Source organism: Anopheles darlingi, chromosome 2, assembly GCF_943734745.1.
Source record: "Anopheles darlingi chromosome 2, idAnoDarlMG_H_01, whole genome shotgun sequence".
Classification (NCBI taxonomy): domain Eukaryota; kingdom Metazoa; phylum Arthropoda; class Insecta; order Diptera; family Culicidae; genus Anopheles; species Anopheles darlingi.
Window position 1 is genome coordinate 50,330,293 of NC_064874.1, and position 16,610 is coordinate 50,346,902.

The 16,610-nt window shown below is 49.3% G+C and overlaps 1 protein-coding gene across 1 annotated transcript in view; it reads left to right on the top strand.

The window, feature by feature from the left end:
* The first annotated feature begins 2,784 nt into the window (after nt 1-2,784).
* Nucleotides 2,785-16,610, top strand: part of LOC125947857 (homeobox protein vnd-like) — a 28,324-nt gene continuing 14,498 nt past the window's right edge. The window contains exon 1 of the mRNA XM_049673320.1: nt 2,785-4,574. Within this exon, the coding sequence (XP_049529277.1) occupies nt 3,266-4,574 (1,309 nt within the window). The 5' untranslated portion in view covers nt 2,785-3,265. The remainder of the gene's footprint in view (nt 4,575-16,610) is intronic.

A 16,610-nucleotide genomic window follows, 5' to 3' on the forward strand; every position in this document is an offset into this window, starting at 1 on the left:
CTAATGCTGCGATCAATAAACCAACGTTCTGAACACTTTTCAGTGCTGATAGTGCACGATGGCAGCGACCAGCGACAATCCGAATCGGGACATCCGTCCGGACATGGGGCCATTCTTTCTGCCCCATCACATTTATGAATCTCTTCCCCGGAATTACTGTAATCAGTGCCACCATTAAACGATGACACAAATGGGTCACCATCCTGTGACATTTCTCGATACACAGGAATCGTTCGTTGTACTATGAATCGACAACGGTGTTGCTGCTTCCTTCCTGTTGTACGGTGGCTGCGATCGCGGATCTTATCATTCAGCGAGAACCGACAATCAGACTGTTGAATGGCGGTTCGTCGGTGGGCCTGCCATAATTTATCGATTGAATTACAGTCTGTGCACGGTGAATAAATTACTTAAACCTGAAATCATCAAGCGCTGTTAGCCAGAAAGTCATCTATCAAAACAATTTATGTTACTCTATACAGCGTCAACAATGTCTAGCCATTTCCGCTGCTCTAGTATTCGCAGATGCACACGGATTGTATCAATCTACAACGTGGGCGCTACATTGATGCATGCTTCTTTGCCAAACGGGAGGGGTGTTTGATAAGTGAAGGTGTCACTGTAAAATTCCAGATAGTTGCCTGGATGTATTCGATAAAATATGTTATTTAATTAATTAACTCATCCTTCTATTCGCACCACCAGATACGCAACAAAATCAAAAAGGCTTTCCTACATAGACAATTGGTTACACTGTTTGTCCTATTTAATAATTGATGATGCATCATTTGTTGCCTGCATTGCGTGCAGAGTTCTCCACCTCGGTTGAAAAAGCCATTTTGTTCAATGTTTCAATTTTTCAATCTACATGATGGTTTCAATCTCGACTGAATTCCGGAAATTGCAGTGTGATACTATCTTGCGACCGATAGCCCTCGCGCCCCCTTATTCAGCACAGCACTGCACTGTTTCATTTTGAAAAAGGTCCGCAAATTAATTATAACCCATTTTGTTTTGAAGCTCCATTTTGATGATTAGATAAAATGTAATTTAGGTTGTTTAGATGACCTCTTCAGCACCTAGCTTATCAGCCAAAGTATCAGATGTGTCATGCGCTGTCTACGTTCACAAAGGGGTGTGAGATTTCGTTTGGAACAATAGAATAACAATCAAACCACTATCAAAACTAGTGTTAGAAAATGCGTCCATATGTACGTCGTCTCTTGTACGCAGCGACTTGATAAATGGTTTTGTTTACTTCAAACGATTTTTATTCTGTTTAAAACTGTCTGCTTAAATAATAGAAGAAAGCTTAATAGTTTAGTCATAGATTTTCCAGTTCCATTTCAACAGTAAATTTCATAGTTTGAAATAAAATTTAATAAATTTCTTTTACTCTTATAACATTCATCGCAGTATGAGAAAATCAAAAAAGTTTTGAAACATGTACATAGTATTGCGTCCAGATGGTCCATTGCTTCAACATTGTTTCTTTTAAACGCCTAAAATAAATGGCCGAAAGAAATGTGTTCTTTTAACAGTCGAAAGTAATCCAACGACAGGAAACGAACAGAAATAACAGCATACACGCACGAAAAATATCGATTAAGATTTGACTGTAACGCACTAGGATCACTTTCATGCGGAATAGCCTCACATGGTCAGTGTTTTGACAAATAACCCTCTACGAGTGATTATAAAGCAATTTCCGCTGCTATTGCTGCATATGCTACATTACGGTATTTGATGATTTGTGGCTGTGAATTAAGATCTCCTATCAAATTATTTCTCAGTCGTTGAAACTACTCTTCACTAATTGATCCATGCTGCCTTATGTTTGTTCAAACGGCAGCTACCGCCGACATAACAGGGACATTTGGCTTCGGTTTCGGGAAAATTAAACAATACTTTTCGACGCACTCTGCGTGTCTGTGGTCAGCATTTCTCTGGGAATCCATCATAGTTCATACACTATGGCACATTTGAGCAATATTGTATAATGTTTTTATTATTAGACAGGAATCAATGAAGATACATTGATTTTACATACTTCTATGGAAACCAGTAGCAATTCAAATTCTTATGAAACAAACATTACTACTGTTATGATATCTTTAACTACCTTAAAGATGTATGGACTGGAAACCAGCTTTTTATTGATGTTGTTGTCCATCCAACCATGCAAAATGCTTGACTTTAGGGGTTGACTTTGTTCGCGTGCATCCTGGAGTGTGAACCGCTAACTAGCAATAAATATGAATACGATAATTGAAGAAACATTTTTTACAATAATTAAACAATGCTGTTCTTAAAACAGCATGATTAGCACCAGAAAATCTATTACTGGCATGTATAAATTTTGTAGTCCTTGTTTCAACTTCAAGATTCAATTAGAGGAACTTATCTCGTACGAATGACAGCAATTAATTCTCTCGCACACTTTAACGATTCAAACTGAGGTTTTCCAAGTATTTTCGCACTGTTTTTGCACTTTTTTGTAAATTTCGCGAACTTTTCCGAAAGAGCGAGAGAGAGAGAAGCCACGCACGAAAGAGAGATCCGGTTCTAAATCAAACAACCAATCACGTCTCAGCTGGCCATTGCTGGTCGGCGATTGGCCCATCCGCTGTTTACACGCACACCACACAAACACCTACACACACACCAACACCGGTTTCGTGTACGTACACGGAAGTTGGCGCGCGCGTGGGAAGATCCCGCTCTCGAGGTTCAAGCTCTCTTCATTCTCTCAGCGCGGCTCGAAAACGTGAGGTCGGAGGAGCTTCTCGGAGCGCGTGTCGCGTGTTTTTCGTAGCAAATAATTTATTGTTGGCCGGGATCGCATTACGTTTTGCATTCACGAAGCGGTTGTTGCCGAAACGAAAAACCCTCGAGTGTAGCGAGCTGAAAGGGAAGCAACTCCCTTTGCATGCCAAGTGATTCCGTAGTGTTCGATCATCCTGTGTTGATGCGGGGGGGTACTTTAGTGTGCTACTACTAGCAGCTAGAGCAGCGGTCAGGTGGCACAGACAACAACATGAAACATTGCCGGTTAAAGATGCTGTTTTGAAAAGGTGCCTCCTGTGTCCTCGAAGGGAAGTGTGTAGTATCGTCGGTGGTTAAAAGTGCTTGAAATTCCGTTCCGTGTGTCCGTTTTTGGTGGGTTTTTGGTTCGGTTGGGTTGCTTTGTGGAGTGTGAGTGTGTGTGTGTGTGTATGTGTGTGTGAAGATCGTGATCATTTTGTGAACTACAAACCTCGCTGGAATGCTGGAAGAAGCTGAGCTGCGCTCGGGAAAGATGATGTGTCGTACCAACAGCACCCCGCCACCGGGCAGTCCGGTCGGATCGGAGATATCCGTCGGTTCGCCCAGCCCGCCCCCCATTGGGAGTGATACCCATCCACACCTCGTCCACCCGCATCCACTCTCCGTCACGCATCTAGTACATGCCGCCCACCACACGCTGATGCATCATCATCCTCATCATCCGCATCATCATGCGGCGTTACATGCCCATACGGCAGCAGCGGTCAGTGCCCTGCATGCGGGTGCTGGTGGCCGACCTGAGGACTACTTCACTCCCCTGAAGCGATTGCGTATGGTGGACGGTGGTGGTGGTGGTAGTAGTACGGCCGGAAGTCCGAACGGAAGTCCCAAGGAATCGACGAGCCGGGGGTCAAGCCCATCATCGACACCCATTATTACGACGGCCACCGGCACCGGCAACAGTACTAGCAGCAGCAACACCACTCACACCAATACCACCGCGACCAGCACAACCAAAGCCTCGTCCGGATCGACGGCAACCGCGGACTGCGGCGTAAAGTCCTTCTCGATCGCCGACATTCTTGGGCGCGATGCGGAGGAAACGGGTAACCGGGAGACGCGAGAAGCCACTAGTCCACCGCCACCCACGGCCAGCCTACCACATCATCCGCACCATCCTCACCATCACCATCTTCTGCACCTGTCTCCTCACCATCCGGCGGCGGCACATCTTGCGGCCGCTCAGCATCAGCACCACAACCACCATAACCATCATCATCCTCACCACCAACACAGTAGCAGTACGTTGCAGCAGGCCGCCTCGAAGATCGTGCGACCTTGGGATCATCTGCGAGGTCCTATCCCGGTGCGACCATTCCTACCACCTGCCCTGCTCCACTATGAGCATCGTCTGGCGCTCGATTACCATCAACAGCTGCAGGAACACTTCCGGGCGCAGGCCCAGTTGCTGCGGCACATGAGCATGGACATCATTCCGTCGGAGAGCGGCTCGGAACGGTCGAGTTCCGCGGCCAGTGATTGCTGTTCGCCGGAGATTGGCCGCGGTTCGGACCATCAAAGTCATCAGTCGTCCCAATCCTCCTCTTCCGGTATTGGCGGTGGATCAACGGCTGGTACCGGTGCCGGTGGTGATGGTAGTAGTGGACGAAGTGGTGGTGGTGGCAATGGTGGCTCAGCTAGTAACAACGGAAAGTCCGGCAACGGCAAGACGGCCCCCAACGGTACCCCGCTCGATGCCCTGTTCCAGATGACCAACAAGAACTTCGACGAATCCAACGAGGATAGTGGTAAGTCGACTGCCCGTACGACCGTACGTCATTGGCCATTTGGCTCTTTGTCGTCCCCTGAAAGACCCTGAGAGACGACCATTTTTGACACCTCCTTTTACGGATATAAACCACGTAGCCATAGCCGTACCGAGCGGTCGGTTCGGTTACTAAGCACCAGCGGAATACAATGTATTACCGCCGCCGCCGCGGACTATACCGTGACACAAAGTAGGCCTCTGGTGGTGGCGAATCTTGGAGCAGCGACTTTTTGGCAATAAATGGCCTCCTTCCTTTTTGAAACACTACGAATCGGCTCTTCCAAAATGGTCCAAACCGTCAAGGCAAATGAATAACTCATTACTGCTTAATTGGTTGAATCACGAACTCACCGGTAGGGGGAGGAGGAGGAGGAGGAGGCGACACTAAACAGAAAACAACATCTTTTGATCTATTAAATGCCGCGCCCAGAGACAGCCAACCGCCAGAGAGCCCGATTTCACCGTTTACCACCGGGTCGGCGTCTCTCTGCGTGAAGGAAAGTGTCGGAAAATTTATGAAATCAGCTCATGCAACTTTCATGATAACAGTCGAAGGAGGCCGACCAGTAACCCGGGGCAGCAGTAACGCCATTTGCCTCGTTGGCAACACTGCCTCGCAACCGCCATCCATGGTCTACGCACGCAGGCAGAATTAAAATTAGATTAGCTAGGCTTACAAATGAGATCCGATTATCATTTTCTCCGATCGCGCTTGTTGTGGCCCAGGAGTACCAGCCAGCACACCAGGCCAGCCAGGCCAGCCAGCCAGGCCAGCATTCGCAAATGGCCAGAGTTGCTGCCGTTGCTGCGCGATTGTAACGCGATTAACGTTAGACAAAGCGTTGGTGAGGTGGTGAGGGGTGAGGTAATGCTAACGGGGTCCTAGATTGTCCATTGTTTTGCCTCGGTCCCCCGCGTCCCTCTAGCCTGACAACTCGGCTACCACCACCACCACCACCACTACTACCACCAGTGCGTCGTCGCGCACTAATGCCCGGGACGGCGGGGCCTCGATCGCGGCCATCGCGGTACCACGCACGGGACTCGTTTGTTAGGCTAACGAGCAGTTTTCATCGGCCAACACACAGACGCTGGTAGTTCAGTGGTCCTCTGGAGCGTTACTTCCGTCCACCACCACCACCTACCAGGAGTTCGCCAATTTGAGTCAAAGAGGTGGAGGGGGAGGTAGACTCTGATTAACTAACGAGATGCTCCCTCTAATCGAGTCGCACGAGATCGTGGCATTGACATGGTTGCGATTAATGTAGCCCATGTGCATCGTTTTGTGCGATGAAATGCTTCAAAACAGTTTTTTGTTTCGTTTCTCGTCGTCAATTGAAACATTACCGAGAATTGGGCGGGGAAACGCAGGATATGGAGGCGACTGATCAGCTGATAACGTGATAACAAACCATCCTTTCCGCCAGAGCGGATCTTCGGATGAAAATGCTATGTAAATATGAAGATATAAAGTTAGTTTGTAGAAGTAATTGTTGGAAAGTTGATTGACCGATAGAAATTTGCAAATGAAAAGCCAAGTTGTATTTGATGTACATCAATTGCATCGCAATTTCAACTTTCATTACCGAATGTCTATTGAATGTTTCGCATTAAATCGAACTATCAAAGTGTCGATACACGAGTGCAATTTTATTTGCGGATAATTGTCATTTGATTTTCGTAATCTGTCATTTTGCGCCTTGCATTTCTTCCTAACGCGTTGTGATACACGAACACAACATGGCATTGCAACTATCAAACACATTAAATCAAGAATTCATAACAAGCTAATGCAACTATTCTGGGAATAATTTTTCTTAAATCAGCATAATAAAGAAGAATAATCTGTTGCATTATCATGCAATAGTTAACGAGCTTACAGCGATCACTAGTCGATAGCACATTTCAAGCGAATTTCCATGCGATCTGGATAACTGAAAGATCGAAGTGCGATAAAGAGTTTCCATGTTTACAACCCTTATACACGAATACAATTGAAATGAAATCTGCTTTTGGCAGTTCTTAACAGTAATGTTGCTTTCGTGTATCGGTACCATTAGGAAACAAATGCCATACTTTAGAGGCATATTGCTTTCTATTGTCACCTTCTACATTTCTATTGTTATTGTTATGAGTGTGTCCGGTCTTTTGTTGTTTACATCCTTCCGTAGAAGGTCCTTGTGAAAGAGAAAGAAGGCGGAGAACCTTTACTGGAACAATATTCGTGGCATCAGAAGACAACTATCTTATGGACAGCTTGTTACTACCGTTCGCAACTGATCCGCAGTAAACCACGTCATACACACCTTTGCCAATGAAAGGCAACGATCGCTAATTGCCGTTCAGTATGATCGATCGAGCTGGTCGGTTAGTAAGGGTTGAAATCAATCGAACTCCACGATACCAAACATGCGCCCTGAGGGAGTTCCAATCAAGCTTTGTTAGCTTTTGCTGTGCGAATCTCAGACTCACGGATCTACCTCGATCTGCGGTAAATCTTCTTAACTTTTGGCCTTCTTCAAACCCAGCATCCAGCCAAAGGAAACCAGAACCTGAGAACAGCAGCAACAACAACAAAAAAAAAAACACTGACCGCGTTCGTGATTTAATCGAATTTATGGTTTCGTTGGCTGAAATAGAGTTGACCAAACACACGTTGGGCGGACGACCTGGTAGCCATCGATCCAACACGTCGTCGATGGTTGCGGCTTCTGGTTACCATATTGTGGCCTTGAGGCCTGTTGGGTTCGGTTGGGTTCGGCGCTCTGTCCGATCCGGTGTGCAATAAATCAAAATCCAATTACCGAAAATGTTGTGGCCGGTGGCTTTTAGCAATTCCCACCGAGTCCGTGCGTGCGTGCAGATCCCACTGAAGTTGCCACCGGACAGGCAGGCCAGGTCAAACCATCTGGCAGGGACGTGCCCGCTGCCCGAAGCTTCTCACCACTGCTTGCGACGCGGAAAAGTGGAGAAAAGTTTGTTGAATTTGTGGTCACAAGACCATAATACGGCGCACCGCACACAGTGGAAAGGGAAGTCCAGAAGTCCAGAAGTCCAGAACTCTGTGGGTGCGTCGTGGGAATGTCGTGGTGGATTGAATTTCCCTTTTCGTAATCGACAGACAGAAGGATCTAAGGATCTTCTTATGATGCCGATCACCTCACCAGATCACCTCACGATCATCCTCTGCCTGCGTGCCCACCCCTAAAATCGACCCAAAAGTCGGAACAACGTGTTGGGCAAAGTGAGAGAAAATAACACGTTATAACCAATTGGATACACCCGATTTAGATTGATCCAACAATTATGTTATTCTCGGCCTTTTTTTGGCCGCTCTCTCTCTCTCGCTCTCTCTCTCTCTCACTCTTCACCCTGTGTTCCCTTTTTCCTTCGTTGGAATGGAATGGACCGCCAATGTCGAAGCACTAATCAGGTGCATCCTGTCTCGTCGCGCTGGGGCCCGCGCAGGTGGAACAGGTTTGTCCGTTTCGTCCGCGTGTTCGATTTCCTGTGCCGAGTCCGAGCCAAAGCCAGAATGCGTGATGAATCGAGGACCCGCGATTCGCTATGGCGCACACTCAAAAGCAGCCACCAGCCCGAACAGTCCTCGTCGTCGTCGTCGTCGTCGCATATTTCCGGATGGAACGAATCGAAGGTTACCTCTGGGCGATCTTGGTCGCTCGATCATGGGCCGATTACTCATTGGGCCAGGGGGGTTTCGGGGCTGACTGCTACCCATCCACCCAAAAAGCTGCATCCAAAACAATCAAGACTTGAAGCCGAGGAGAGAGAGAGAACAGGCCCAACGAGTGTCGGCAGCTGACAGCGCGGCTAAATACTGGCCGTCGATTGCTGCTGCTGCCGCCGCCAAAGTGCCACTTTCCAGAATACACTCCGAGCATCACGCGTTCCGCATGTCAAGTCGTCGTCGTCGTCGTCGTCGTCAAGCGCTCGCGATCCGGCGGCGAGCGGTTCTCGCGTTCTCCGGCCACCGATGCATTCCGCGTTCCGCGTTTCGATTCTGGTGGCAGGCAGGCACCTCAACTGACTCCTAAATTTCAACCCTTGGCAGCACCCTGACACTAATGGTGGCGAAGGGCTTGTTGTTGTGGCCGTCGACGCCGCCGCCATCGTCCTCGTCGTCGTCGTTGTACCGCTTTCGATCGAATTCGTCGGCTGCAGCTTTAATTGTTTTCGGCCGTCGGCAGGTTCGGTTTGGATGCAAATTTGGCACTTTGCTGACGAGTCTCCCGCGGGGATCAGAGTTCGGAAGCGGACTCGAACGCTCTTCTTGCCACCTGGATCGGTTGGTTGATCATTGTCGATCATCATGCCTTCTACACCTGCTCCTGCACTACTACTGCAGATAAACAAACTGTTTGGAGCTTTTCATTGGTTGACAAACAGCTTCAAATAACAGCTGCTGATCAGATCACTTCACTTCCCTGCCCCAAAAACGACGACCAAACGAGACCGTCTCGTCGGTAAAGTGAAGGTGAATCGACACCTCAGGTCTCCCTCCACCGTGTTGACTCCGTTGTGTCCGCGGAGAAGCTTATTAGCGCTGCTTCTCCTACTTAGTGGTCGTCGTCGTCGTGGTCGTCTTGGTCGTCGACGAGTAAGGCTCGTGCAATTGACCCGTTCATAATCCATTCCAAATGGAATCACCATTCAGTCGATGATGACGATTGCTGCTGCTGCTGCTGCCGGTGCGCGGCTGTGGCTAGAGATGCAGAACAGGTCGTCAGACACCGTGGCGAGGAGAATCGACCAAATCTTGGCCGCCTTGCCGCTACACATCAAAGGCCACCGGTCGGCCGGTCGTTTGGTCGGTCCGCAGGCTGATCATCAATTTTTCATTGATTGACTTAATCACTTTAGTACCGGTTGATTACAGTTTTCGGTTTCTCGGTCTGCTTTGTGTGTGCTTTTGAGTGTGGTCGTAATGCGACGCGCTGCGCACCAATACACCATTCCACGGTTGCGGTTATGTTGCAACCGACAGAGGACCGATTGCGAGCCCAGAATCCCAGAATGTCACTACTACGAGTGCTCAAAACGAGCGATAATCTCGCTGATAAATCGGTTCCAATTCCTTTTTAGCACTCGCGCGCGCGCAGTAGTGATCGCGGTGATCATTTCCTGTTCGCTTAGAACACACACACACACACTGATCGAGGCGATCTAAAGCTTGTTAATAGCTATTAGCCTTGTTGTGTGAGAGGAGCCTCTCCATCCCTCGCCTCGCAACACCTCCCTTTCGGGCTCTGAAGATCAAGAAATTATCGAAATCATTCAAAAGAGCATCAGCGAGAGAGAGAGGAAGGCGCCGAGAACGTTGTATTCGAATCAAAAGTCGTCCCCGGGGGACCCCGGGTGTATCACAAACGGGGCAACAGGGATTTGGGCAGATGGGCAGAAGCCAGCATCCAGCCCGAAAAACCCGAAAGCATCCTGCTTCTCGCAGTTCGCTTCAAACGGTGCCGCCCTCGGGGGAAGGAACCGTAGTGTGAGCGGCCGGGGGCAGCATAACTCATTCAACTATTAGATCCAACAATAAAAGTCATAATAAGCCAACAACAAGCCGAACGAGCCGAACAGCGCGCCGCGACAAGAAGCGTACGCGATGAAAGGATGATGGCCGCGCGGATTAAGGCCCCAACGATCGACGGACGGACGGACGGACGGACGGAGGGGTGGGAAATTGGCTCCAATCCGATCCGATCCGATGCGATGCGATGCGATCGAGCCGAAAGCGAGAAAATGAGAACGAACGAAACTGCGGACGCGAGATTTGAATGTGTGCCAACGGAAACGATCACCCATCCCATACGATCGGACGACGAGGAGACGAAAGAGGTGTCGAAAGAGCTAAACACACGAATGTGGCCAGGTACGATGTGGGTCTTTGTCTGTAGCAGCAGCAGCAGCCACACACACACACACGCGCGCGGCATGACTGTAACAATTCCGCGGTAAATGCTAACTAATATCTTCTTAATACGAATTGTTCTTCGCCAAAGTGCCAAAGTGCCAAGCGGCCGGTCGGTCGGACCGGAGTATGGCCTCGGGGCCAGTTGTTGAGGCCAACCGCTGCCGTCGCCGCCGCCGCTGCCGCTCGCTGAACAAAGTCGGAACCACGAATGGACCCACGAATCCGGTTTCGCTTCGGAGATGAACCTCCTGGACCCTCGACTCGAGCATCGATCGTTCGGGAAGCCAGTCAGCCGCCCCATTCAAGGCTTCTCCACCTCGCCTCGGGTGGTGTTGATGAGCGAACAACCGACCAACGGCCCCCAAACGGACCCAACAACGAGCCACCTCGCAGCCTCGCAGACCATCATCGCTCTCGCTCTCGCTGCTCGCTCTCTGACCTCTCTCTCTCCGGTTGTTTCCTCCGAATGGATGGGTCTCTGGAGGAGGATGATGATGATGCTGCTGCTGCTGCTGCTGCCGATGAGTGTGGCTGCGTGTGTGGCGAGCCTCACCCCCAGTGGTGGTGGTGGTGGTGGAATAAATGGTGGAAGCAGCAACAAGGTGATCAAAGTGAAATGCCGCAAAGCCCAAAGGTGTCGGCTGGGCTAATTGGAAGAAGATCAAAAGATGCCGCCGCCGCTGCCGCCGCCGTCGACTCAGGGCTGTGGGCGCGCCGCACAGTGAGCGCTGGAGGAGATGCCGAGCTTTTTTTCCCTTTCCCTGCTTCGACGACTCCTATTCCGACCCCGGTGTTCCCGGGGAAGAGGTGCGAAGCGCCCAGTGACGGTGACAGGAGGGACGACTGACAGAGAGAGAGAGACTGAGGCCGAGGCCGAGCCTTGGTGCCTGAGCTGGAAAGGGTGCACCTGAATCTGTTGTCCGTGTCCGTGCCCGTGTCTGTGTGTGAGTGGTTTTGTTGTTGTAACTTTAGTCTCCCGCTTGATCTTCTCCTCGCGAGCGCATAAAGCATAAATTGCATTATGTTGTTGCTCCGTTCCTTCATTTTCCCTGTTGTGTCCTCCGATCGTTCGCGCACACACACACCACGATCGGGCGATCATCGGGGATGTTGTGTTTTGATGCTGTGGACTTGCGGGTCCGCGTATTTGGGTCCGAGATCGATGCCGGTAATAACTCTATTGCACCTCACGGAGGCCACCCTCAGCCGGAGGGAATCAGATCTCAGAGCCACGGACACACACACACACACAACCCATTTCGCTAGCAGCGGGCCAGCTGCGGGTTGGGATGCGGCATCACTTTTTGATCGGTTCACTGGGCAGCATCATCATTCGGGGGGCAGGGTGTGTGTGTGTGTGTGGAGTGTGCCGGAAGAGAGATAAAATAATAATAAAAAATAAGATCGCTCACCCAGACACCTTTAAAGTAAGTTTCAATTAATTTTCGATTTTCGCTAAACGATCGGCGCTGCATCGGCGACCATGGAGGTCCATGGCGATCCTCGCCTTCTTTTCTTTTGCTGCTTCTTCTTCTTTTTCTGCTTCTGCTCTCTGGATGGCACTAGGATGGATGATCCTAGGGATCGCGTAATTGGACCGGGGCCTAGCGAGAAAGCTAAACCGTTGCGCGCATGCGGCCAGCTAGTGATGTCTAATTTATTCTAACGCGGGAAGTAATTAACATCTGATGAGAAAGATTTTCTGCTAACGTTGCAGCACTTTTTACAGACATAATTGCTTAATGAAAGGATCTTTGAGGAGGGGTCTTTTTTTTTGGTTCATCAAAACGGTATCCCATTGCGCAATTGTTTAATGTGTTGATCAGCCGCACGAAGACGCAGCAAAAGCTTTAGAGCAGGGTTTAATATTTTAATAAATTTGAACTATTACATGATTTTCATTAGAACATGATAAACCCGATAAAGCAGTATTATAATTAAGTTGTGATATGTTTCATTACTTTTTATTAATGGTTTTTATTCATTCATTTATTCGCATTTTTTATTCAACTTGCTCCAACATTATAATTATGCTAGGCATGCGCATATGAGTATCCGTATGCTTTCAATGAAAATTTAAAAAAATGCTTAAAAATAACAGTTAGAAAATCATGTATCCAAGTCTGTGAACTGTGTCCTTCGAATCGTTTTGTTTCGAAAAGGAAACCATTGTAGGTTTTTGTAACGCTAGTATTCTTTATTGAAGATCTGATGCATTTTCCTTTCCACGCCCGGTATATGCACATTTTCAGGGCATAAGTGCACTGGTTTAGCGACGTTTCTTCTTTTCTGGCATTTAGTGCTTGTTTTACGTATTTAACTATCAAGAAATGTATTGGGAGATTTTACCTTTTGTTATGTTAAATTTTGTCCGTTCTGCGTTTGTCTTCAGATACTCAAAATTACTATTGGAATATGCGCTAGGAACAAATGTAAACGATTCGGATGCGCTAGGAACAAATGTAAACGATTTCGAAGTGTGTTCTTTTCCTGAGTTCACAGCCGCCATTAATTGATTTTAAATGGTATTTTCATGGAAAACAAGCGTGATTCCAAAAGCTGTGCTTACGATCAATCTCCAATTTAAATTACTTTCATCAAAATCTGGTATTGATCAGAGCATCTGCTACGTACTGGGCACGTTGTACACGACTTCGAAGCGTTTAATATCACACAGTATCGTATGCACTCGATCTCAAGTACTCTCAAGATAAAGTGCATCGCATTTTACAACATTTTCTACCATTCTTGGAGTTCTTCCGTGCCGTGCCGACGGATGGCGGATGGCGGATGGATGTGCGCTGTGTGCGTTCAGCCGCTGCTGTTGTTGTTGTCACTGGCTGACAACTAGCAATCACAACAAACAAGGCCAATCCGCACGAAGCAGCGAGTCGCCTTCTCGACACGCAGCCTCCTCAGATCGACCGGATTCTTTGTTGTTGGCCGACAACACTCGGGCTAATCCTCGTCCTCGTCTCACCATAACGAGCTCACACTCACTCACCTGTCAAATTAAATCACCTTCTTTCGCTGGCAATCAACGGGTTCCGGTCCCCGGGCCCGGTCGACCGCCGCCAATGGTCAGTTCGGTGAGGTCGGTGTGTGTGTGTGTGTGTCGGTGTTGTGTGGCACTCATCGTCAGACAATTCGAGGAACGTACTCACAAGGATCGCAAAGAAGAGAATCTGATCTTCATGCTTATCACTCGATATCAAGCTCGAAACTGTTCGAGAACACAAGTTTCACACGATGCCGCCACGATGATCCGCTCGAGGGGTCCAGGGAGGACCAGGGATGGATGCAGGGAGGACCCATTTGTCCCAATATATGAGCTCGAGCTGCTCGATTATGAGATGGGCAGCAATTATTGATTTGTTAATTGATTCCCCTCTGGCTGGCTGGCTGGCTGCTGGTGGTGGGTCGCTCCGAGAGGCGATGGACATCACCTAAAAGCGTCTACCGTGATTGACCGCAAGTATCATCATTACTACGCAGCATCGGTTCGCTCGCTCGGCTCTCTGGCCGGCCCCCATTCTCGGGACAGCGGCGGCCATTTGTCTTTGATCTTCGGGCGCTTCCCGGGTTTGGGCTGCTGGGTTGGGCTGCAGGCGCGGCGAAAAACAAAAAAAAAAGGCGAACCCGCCGTCGCCGTTCTGGTGGTACTTCCTCGCCGATCATATCTATGCTCTGGTGGTCGCTTCCGACTACACTCTCAACGATCCCGATCGGAGTGCGAAAGGGTGAGCGATGCGTTGAAGAGAGAGAGAGAGAGAGAGAGAGCGAAAGAGAGAGAGAGAGAAAGGTCCGAGCGCCCTTAATTCGATAGTGGCGGCAACAACGTGCCCTGTAATTATCGAGAGCGACTCGAGGAGGGAAGCTGCGCGCGGTGCGGGATCATCCGGCTTAACCGTCCGCGATCGACCTGTATGTGTGTGTGTGTGTGATCATATGGAAGGAGGGGGGGGGGGATCAAAACTTCTAACACCTACCATCCGGCCACCGAAATCCCCGACGAAATCGACTCCCGGAGGCCCCCCACAAGCGATTCCTACATTGAATCTGGATTGAAACGTCAAAACTCCAAAACCAAAGCCATATCGGAGCAGTGATCGATCGATCGATTGGCAAGCGATCGCCCAGCCCAGCACCAGACAGACAGACAGACGGAGTGGCCTCTGCATCGCGGTATTATCCAAATTTGTTTGCAGCCGCCGTCTGGTAATCGATTCTTCTCGTCGCGGACGCGCGGCCCACTCTCCTCTGTTGCTCTGTGTTGGGAGCGGAGTAGTGAAACCTGCACTTCCACAAAAACGGCAAAAGAAGTGTGAAAAATGGATCAATGGTCTGCTCTGCCCAGCCGCCACGACTTGCACACGACTTTCGAGTGTTTGAAACGAATGGAAATAACCGAAACTAATAACTCGACCGATCGCATCTTCGAGGTGGTCAAGCAGAGAAGAGGGATGCGAGGGAAGAAGGCTTCGGAGGCTTTGGAGATCGAAAGACGCGCAACACTGAGAAAGAGAGAAGGAGAGAGAGGAGAAATGAAATGTTACAAACAAAGAGAAGAAGAAGAAGCGGAACCGTAATTATGTTTATTTATGATCACTTACCATCCATCGCATATTGTTATGCAAATAGCAGCCGGAGCAGCAACCGCAACAGCAGCAGCATCGGCATCAGCATCACTACTAGCACGAGAGTGCATAGCATATCCTCATCATGCAACCGACGGCCGCAGTCGCACAGGCCTGGCGAGTGAGATAATTTGGACGAGAAAATGTGGCAAGAAAATTGTAGCGAAAAGCCCAACCGCCAAGTGGCTCTTCGTTCGTTCGTTGGTTCGTTTGCTTCTCTCAGGAGGGAGTTTGTTTGTGACATGACGACGAAGCCAGAAGCTGAGCATTTTTGACGCTCCATTAAACTATTACAGAGTGCATGTGTGTGTGTGCGGTAGTCTAGCAAGAGATAATCGATGACACATGGAGCGAAGTGTGAAGTGATGATGTTTAGTGTAAACATGCGAACCCAAATAGTCTCGCGAGGTGAAGAATCCTTCTGGGAGTGATCTATATGTTGTTGCTGTTGCTGTTGTTGTTGTTGCTGCTGCTGGGGACTGCACCGTTATTGGCTAATTAATCAAAATCTGGGAAGCCAAAAAGGCGAAGGCGAACAGAGAAAACCGAGGGGGGAAACAATGAAAAGACCGATTTGTAATCGATCCTTCGGGCGTATCGATGGCAATAAATCAATCGGTGGCTGGCCCTGTGGGGAGGGGAGGGTGTGCATCCAAAAACATGGAGGCTCCCCCTCCACCACACGAGCATGTTCCAGAGCCATGTTCCCGAACCCGAATGATGATGATGATTGTTTCATTAATCCCCAATGTAAACAACACTTGACACTTGGCAACCGTGGGCCGACGTCGGAAGACGGAACGTAGTCGGAAAGTCAACGTACGTGCGTGTGTGTGTGCGGGTGTATTTCCCCCTCGGAACGGAACCGGGCAACCCCGGGTCGGCCGCCGTGTCGCCAGGGGACCGACCTGCCGGGTGCTACTGCGTGCTGCGAGGCAATAAACGGCGAATGTTTTACGACCGGGAATGGATGGGCGAGTGCTTCGTCGCTAACGTTAGTTGGCCATGATGATGCTCCCGTCTGGTGGTCGATTTCTAAGTTTCACGCAAATCCCGCGTCGTCGTCGTGGTGGTAGTTTAGTGGAAAAATGGAAGCGACAACCCCGACCGCCCGGTCGAGCCGGTGTCGAGCATCCGAAACGATGTGATTTATGGCCGACCGATTATTCTTCATTCCACGGCGGAACGGAGCAGCGTGTGCGTGAAACAGATTCCGAACTTCCTTCTCAGCCTCCTCAGCCTCCTCAGCCGTTCCCTTGCCGCTTTCTGTTTCCATTCTACTGGATCTCCTCTCCTGGACCTGGATTGTCACGCCAGGGCCAGCGATGGGTGGGGGCCGCTTGTTGACACCGTTGGTAGTGGCAGTAGCATCATTGGTGATAAAGTCCCCATCATCGGGTGGTGTGGTGAAGTTAATGTGATGGATGACAGAATGATAGTGTCA